The 7,776-nt window shown below is 36.2% G+C and overlaps 1 protein-coding gene across 1 annotated transcript; it reads right to left on the bottom strand.

Annotated features, from left to right (window-relative positions):
* Window positions 1-2,207: 2,207 nt before the first annotated feature.
* LOC126184150 (uncharacterized) lies at window positions 2,208-2,711 on the bottom strand. The gene has a single exon (XM_049926519.1). It carries the CDS (start codon window positions 2,709-2,711, stop codon window positions 2,208-2,210), a length of 504 nt encoding a protein of 167 aa, XP_049782476.1.
* Window positions 2,712-7,776: the final 5,065 nt, after the last annotated feature.

Raw genomic sequence — 7,776 nt, 5'->3', positions numbered from 1 at the left:
TTTATATTTGGAAATTTATTTTAAGATTGTTCATTGAAATTTCAGCATATTACACGTGAGCTATAACTGAGCTGGTGCCTTATTTACGATTAAAAAAAAATGTGAGATTGTAATTTTACGGAACACATAAAATATGGACCCAAGATTGGGAGACTGGATACAACACTGCATTCATAAAATAACACACGAAGAACATTGAAACATAAGCAAGAAGAAATTAACCACAACCAACAGATTCAGTTTTTACCCAAAGAAATTACGTTCATACCACAATCCTGTCCGTCATGTAATTACCACACACTGGTATACTAAATTCATATTAACTCTTTGTGAAGTCTTCGCAAAAAGAATAGCTGAGGGCTACTTTGATGATTACACCACATGCTTCACGTGGTCAACTTGGTTTACACAAAGCGTACAACTCCACAATAATTTTGATAATTAAAATACATTAGATCGAAAAGCAATTGACAAAAGAAAAACCTTGAACTGGTTACTAACGTCTTACTATTAACCTGATGGGTCAAACAGTTATATATAGCACGTGGTACTGGTCTCGCAAAGTACACTCCACGTGGGTTGAACATAAAGAAAAGTTGCTATATTGCAAAATATTGTCAAGACGAGACGTTATAATCACACAAACATTCGCATTTAAGATTGATGAACTTAGTTAGAGTTACTGATCAACACGTGGTTCCACTTTACTCACAAAGTAGTAACAAAGCAACTACCGCAAAATAATCTGAATTTAACACGAGAATTACACTCCGCTGCACTTTAAGATAGCATTAGATATTTTAGAGCTAAACCTGAAATCAAGGTGATTAAATTTTCAGTTAGACTGAACTTAAGAAATCCATTGTCCTACGGACTTAACAGACACGCGCTTAGCCGGAGATCTTACCACTTCAGACGCTCGCCACGGCCACCCTGCAACTGCCTTACCGCCGAGCGTGCTTCCTGAGGGGTGGCTCACAAAGACCAACGGAAGTGGCCAGAGGGCAGCTTCCTATACCAACATGACAACGGACGGACAGGACCATACTAAGAATAGAAACCTCTTTGCTTTTAGGAAGCGTAGCTACCTGTTCCGACGTTGGTCCTACTGTTCTCTAGCAGACAGCCTTGTCTGCTACCCTCAAGCATGCAACTAGAAATACATATGCTCATTCATCCTCTCACACAAAAGGGAAGGGGGATGACAGTATCTTATCATATACAGTATATAAAAGAAAGCGGATGTAGGTTCCGTATGAGACTGTGTGACATGAATTACATATAAGAATTACATATAAACTGTGCTTTAAAGTGTAGTAGTGTGACAGATCGTTCTTGTTTATGTGTAAAAGTAACACGTTCCACTGCTCAGTCTCCTCCCAGATAGTCAGAAACTCCACAGTACATTTAGAAGAGGAATTTATTCCATAAATGGCAACAGATTTAAGAAATTAAACATGAAAGGAATCCAACAGAGACCTTTCAAAGTTGTACCACAAGTTTATCTTCTCCCATTTTTGCGTTTTTCCCATATTTTCGTTTTTATCATATTTTAGTTTTTCCCATATTTGCGTTCTTCCCATATTTGCGGTTTTTCCCATATTTGCGTTTTTGCCATATTTGCGTTTTTGCCATATTTGCGTTTTCCCCATATTTGCGTTTTCCCCATATTTGCGTTTTCCCCATATTTGCGTTTTCCCCATATTTGCATTTTCCCTATAATGGTGTTTTCCCCATATTTGCGTTTTCCCCATATTTGCGTTTTCTCATATTTGCGTTTTCCCCATATTTGCGTTTTTCCCATATTTGCGTTCTTCCCATATTTGCGTTTTTCCCATATTTGCGTTTTTCCCATATTTTCGTTTTACCCATATTTGCGTTTCTCGTATATTTCGTGAACTTTGACTCTTCAGACTATGTCCTACCAACCGATTCTCTCCTTTTGTCAAGTTGTATCACAAGTTTATGTTCTCCCATATTTGCATTTTTCCCATATTTGCGTTTTTCCCATATTTGCGTTTTTCCCATATTTGCGATTTTCCCATATTTGCGTTTTTCCTATATTTGCGTTTCTCATATATTTCGTGAACCTTTGACTATTCAGACTATGTCCTACCAACTGATTCTTTCCGCTTGTGAAGTTGTACCTCAAGTTTATGTTCTCCCATTTTTGCCTTTTTCCCATATTTTCGTTTTTTCATATTTTCTTATTTCCCATATTTGCGTTCTTCCCATATTTGCGTTTTTTCCCATATTTGCGTTTTTCCCATATTTGCGTTTTTCCCATATTTGCGTTTTTCCCATATTTGCGATTTTCGCATATTTGCGATTTTCCCATGTTTACGTTTTCCCATAATTGCGTTTTTGCCATATTTTCGTTTTTGCCATGTTTGCGTTTTTGCCATATTTGCGTTTTTCCCATATTTGCGTTTTTCCCATAGTTGCGTTTTTACCATTTTCGCATTTTTGCCATATTTGCCTTTTAGCCATATTTGCTTCTTTGCCATATTTGCGTTTTTGCCATATTTGTCTTTTTGCCATATTTGCGTTTTTGCCATATTTGCCTTTTTTGCCATTTTTGCGATTTTGCCATTTTTGCGATTGTGCCATATTTGCATTTTTGCCATATTTGCGATTTTGCCATATTTGCGATTTTGCCATATTTGCGTTTTTCCCATATTTGTTTTTTTCCCATATTTGCGTTTTGCCATATTTGCGTTTCTCATATATTTCGTGATCCTTTGACTATTCAGACTATGTCCTACCAACCGATTCTTTCCTCTTGTCAAGTTGTACCACAAGTTTATCTTCTCCCATATTTGCATTTTCCCATATTTGCTTTTTTCCCATATTTGCGTTTTTCCCATTTTTGCGTTTTTTCATTATTTCCGTTTTTCGAATATTTGAATTTTTCCAATATTTCCGTTTTTCCCATATTTGCGTTTTTCCGATATTTGCGTTTTTCCGATATTTGCGTTTTTGCGATATTTGCGATTTTCCCATATTTGCGATTTTCCCATATTTGCTATTTTCCCATATTTGCGTTCTTCCCATATTTGCGTTTTTCCCATATTTGCGTTTTTGCCATATTTGCGTTTTTCCCGTATTTGCATTTTCCCCATATTTGCATTTTCCCCATATTTTTTTCCCCATATTTGCGTTTTCCCCATATTTGCATTTTCCCCATATTTGCGTCTTTGCCATATTTGTGTCTTTGCCATATTTGCATCTTTGCCATATTTGCGTCTTTGCCATATTTGCGTCTTTGCCATATTTGCGTCTTTGCCATATTTGCGTCTTTGACATATTTCCGTTTTTGCCATATTCGCGTCTTTGCCATATTTGCGTCATTGCCATATTTCCATTATTGCCATATTTGCGTCTTTGCCATATTTGCGTCTTTGCCAGATTTGCGTCTTTGCCACATTTGCGTTTTTCACATATTTGCGTTTTTCCCATATTTGCGTTTTTCCCATATTTGCGTTTTCCCATATTTTTGCGTTTTCCCTTAATTGGGTTTTTCCCATATTTGCGTTTTTCCCATATATCCGTTCTTCCATATTTGCGTTCGTCCCATATTTGCATTCTTCCCATATTTGCGTTCTTCCCATATTTAGGTTCTTCCCATAATTGCGTTCTTCTCATAATTGCGTTCTTCCCATAATTGCGTTCTCCCCGTATTTGCGTTCTTCCCATATTTGCGTTTTTCCCATATTTGCGTTCTTCCCATATTTGCGTTTTTCCCATATTTGCGATTTTCGCATATTTGCCATTTTCCCATGTTTACGTTTTCCCATAATTGCGTTTTTGCCATATTTTCGTTTTTGCCATGTTTGCGTTTTTGCCATATTTGCGTTTTTCCCATATTTGCGTTTTTCCCATAGTTGCGTTTTTACCATTTTCGCATTTTTGCCATATTTGCCTTTTTGCCATATTTGCTTCTTTGCCATATTTGCGTTTTTGCCATATTTGTCTTTTTGCCATATTTGCGTTTTTGCCATATTTGCCTTTTTTGCCATTTTTGCGATTTTGCCATTTTTGCGATTGTGCCATATTTGCTTTTTTGCCATATTTGCGATTTTGCCATATTTGCGATTTTGCCATATTTGCGTTTTTCCCATATTTGCTTTTTTCCCATATTTGCGTTTTTCCCATATTTGCGTTTTCCCATATTTGCGTTTCTCATATATTTCGTGATCCTTAGACTATTCAGACTATGTCCTACCAACCGATTCTTTCCTCTTGTCAAGTTGTACCACAAGTTTATCTTCTCCCCTATTTGCATTTTCCCATATTTGCTTTTTTCCAATATTTGCGTTTTTCCCATTTTTGCGTTTTTTCAATATTTGCGTTTTTCCAATATTTGAATTTTTTCAATATTTCCGTTTTTCCCATATTTGCGTTTTTCCCATATTTGCGTTTTTCCCATATTTACATTTTTCCCATATTTGCGTTTTTCCCATATTTGCGTTTTTCCCATATTTGTGTTTTTCCCATATTTGTGTTCTTCCCATATTTGCGTCCTTCCCATATTTGCTTTTTTCCCATATTTGCGTTTTTCCCATATATGCGTTTTTCCCATATCTGCGTTTTTCCCATACTTGCGTTTTTCTTATATTTGCGTTTTTCCCGTATTTGCGTTTTTCCCATATTTGCGTTTTTCCCTTATTTGCGTTTATCCCATATTTGCGTATTTCCCATATTCGCGTTTTTGTCATATTCGCGTTTTTGCCATATTCCCGTTTTAGCCATATTCTCGTTTTTGCCATATCTGATTTTTTGCCATATTTCCTTTTTTTGCCATATTTGCTTTTTTGATATATTTGCTTTTTTGCCATATTTGCATTTTTGCCATATTTGCTTTTTTCCCATATTCGCGTTTTTGCCATATTCGCGTTTTTGCCATATTCGCGTTTTTGCCATATTCGCGTTTTTACCATTTTCGCGTTTTTGCCATATTCGCGTTTTTGCCATATTTGCGTTTTTGCTATATTCGAGTTTTTCCCATATTCGCGTTTTTCCCATATTCGCGTTTTCCCCATATTCACGTTTTTCCCATTTTCGCGTTTTTCCCATATTCGAGTTTTTCCCATATTCGCGTTTTTCCCATATTCGCGTATTTCCCATATTCGCGTTTTTCCCATAATTGCGTTTTTCCCATATTTGCGTTTTTTCCATATTTGCGTTTTTCCCATATTTGCGTTTTTCCAATGTTTGCGTTTTTCCCATATTTGCGTTTTTACCATATTTGCGATATTCCCATATTTGCGTTTTTCCCATAATTGCGTTTTTCCCATATTTGCGATTTGTCATATTTGCGATTTGCCATAATTGTGTTTCTGCCATTTTTGCGTTTTTGTCATATTTGCGTTGTTGCCATATTTGCGTTTCTGCCATATATGTGTGTCTCTGCCATATTTGCATCTTTGCCATTTTTCCATTCTTGCCATATTTCCGTTATTGCCTTATTTCCGTTTTTGCCATATTTTCGTTTTTGGCATATTTTCTCTTTTGCCATATTTCCGTTTTTGCCATATTACCGATTTTGCCTTATTTCCGTTTTTGCTATATTTGTGTTTTTGCTATATTTGCGTTTTTGCCATATTTGCGTTTTTGCCATACTTGCGTTTTTGCCATATTTGGGTTTTGCAATATTTGCGTTTTCCCCATATTTGCGATTTTCTCATATTTGCGTTTTTCCCATATTTTCGTTTTTCCAATGTTTTCGTTTTTCCCATATTTGCGTTTTTACCATATTTGCGATTTTCCCATATTTGCGTTTTTCCCATATTTGCGTTTTTCCCATATTTCCGTTTTTGCCATGTTTGCGTTTTTGCCATATTTGCGTTTTTCCCATATTTGCGTTTTTTCCCATATTTGCGTTTTTGCCCTATTTGCGTTTTTGCCATATTTGCGTTTTTGCCATATTCGCGTTTTTGCAATATTCGCGTTTTTGCCATATTTGCTTCATGCCATATTTGCGTTTTTGCCATATTTGCTTTTTTGCCATATTTGCGTTTTTGCCATATTTGCGATTTTGCCATATTTGCGATTTTGCCACATTTGCGTTTTTGCCATATTTGCGTTTGGTCATATTTTGGTTTTTTCCCACATTTGGGTTTTTCCTATATTTCCTTTTTAAACATATTTGCGTTTTAACCATATTTGCGTTTTTCCCATATTTGCGTTTTTCCCATATTTGCGTTTTTCCCATATTTGTGTTTTCCCCATATTTGCGTTTTCCCCATATTTGCGTCTTTCCCATATTTGCGTCTTTGCCATATTTGCGTCTTTGCCATATTTGCGTCTTTGCCATATTTGCGTCTTTGCCATATTTGCGTCTTTGCCATATTTGCGTCTTTGACATATTTGCGTCTTAGCAATATTTGCGTTTTTCCCATATTTGCGTTTTTGCCATAACTGCGTTTTTCCTATATTTGCGTTTTTCCATATTTGCGTTTTTCCCATATTTGCCTTTTTCCCATATTTTTGCGTTTTCCCCATATTTGCGTTTTCCCCATATTTGCGTCTTTCCCATATTTGCGTCTTTGCCATATTTGCGTCTCTGCCATATTTGCGTCTTTGCCATATTTGCGTCTTTGCCATATTTGCGTCTTTGCCATATTTGCGTCTTTGACATATTTGCGTCTTAGCAATATTTGCGTTTTTCCCATATTTGCGTTTTTGCCATAACTGCGTTTTTCCTATATTTGCGTTTTAACCATATTTGCGTTTTTCCCATATTTGCGTTTTTCCCATATTTGCGTTTTTCCCATATTTGTGTTTTCCCCATATTTGCGTTTTCCCCATATTTGCGTCTTTCCCATATTTGCGTCTTTGCCATATTTGCGTCTTTGCCATATTTGCGTCTTTGCCATATTTGCGTCTTTGCCATATTTGCGTCTTTGCCATATTTGCGTCTTTGACATATTTGCGTCTTAGCAATATTTGCGATTTTCCCATATTTGCGTTTTTCCCATATTTGCGTTTTTCCCATATTTCCGTTTTTGCCATATTTGCGATTTTGCCATATTTGCGTCTTTCCCATATTTGCGTGTTTGCCATATTTGCGTATTTGCCATAATTGCGTTTTTCCCATATTTGCGTTTTTCCCATATTTGCGTTTTTCCCATATTTGCTTTTTTCACATATTTGCGTTTTTCCCATATTTGCCTTTTGTCCCATATTTGCGTGTTTCCCATATTTGCGTCTTTCCAATATTTGCGTCTTTCCTATATTTGCGTTTTTCCCTTATTTGCGTCTTTCCCATATGTGCGTTTTTGCCATATTTGCGTATTTGCCATATTTGCGTTTTTCCCATATTTGCGTTTTTCCCATATTTGCGTTTTTCCCATATTTGCGTTTCTCATATATTTCGTGAACCTTGAACTATTCAGACTATGTCCTACCAACCGATTCTTTCCTCTTGTCAAGTTGTACCACAAGTTTATTTTCTCCCATATTTGCATTTACCCATAATGGCGGTTTTCCAATAATTACGGTTTTGCCAAATTTTTTTCCCATATTTGCGTTTTTCCCATATTTGTGATTTGTCATATTTGCGATTTGCCATATTTGCGTTTTTGCCATATTTGCATATTTTGCCATAATTGTGTTTCTGCCATATTTGCGTTTTTGCCATATTTGCGGTATTGCCATATTTGCGTCTTTGCCTCATTTGCGTTTTTGCCATATTTGCATTTTTGCCATATTTGCGTTCTTGCCATATTTGGGTTTTTGCCATATTTGGGTTTTTGCCATATTTGGTTTTTTCCC

The sequence above is a fragment of the Schistocerca cancellata genome, chromosome 4 (assembly GCF_023864275.1).
Source record: "Schistocerca cancellata isolate TAMUIC-IGC-003103 chromosome 4, iqSchCanc2.1, whole genome shotgun sequence".
NCBI lineage: Eukaryota > Metazoa > Arthropoda > Insecta > Orthoptera > Acrididae > Schistocerca > Schistocerca cancellata.
The sequence above is the reverse complement of the archived record's forward strand: the minus strand, read 5'-3'. Positions and strand labels throughout refer to the sequence as shown.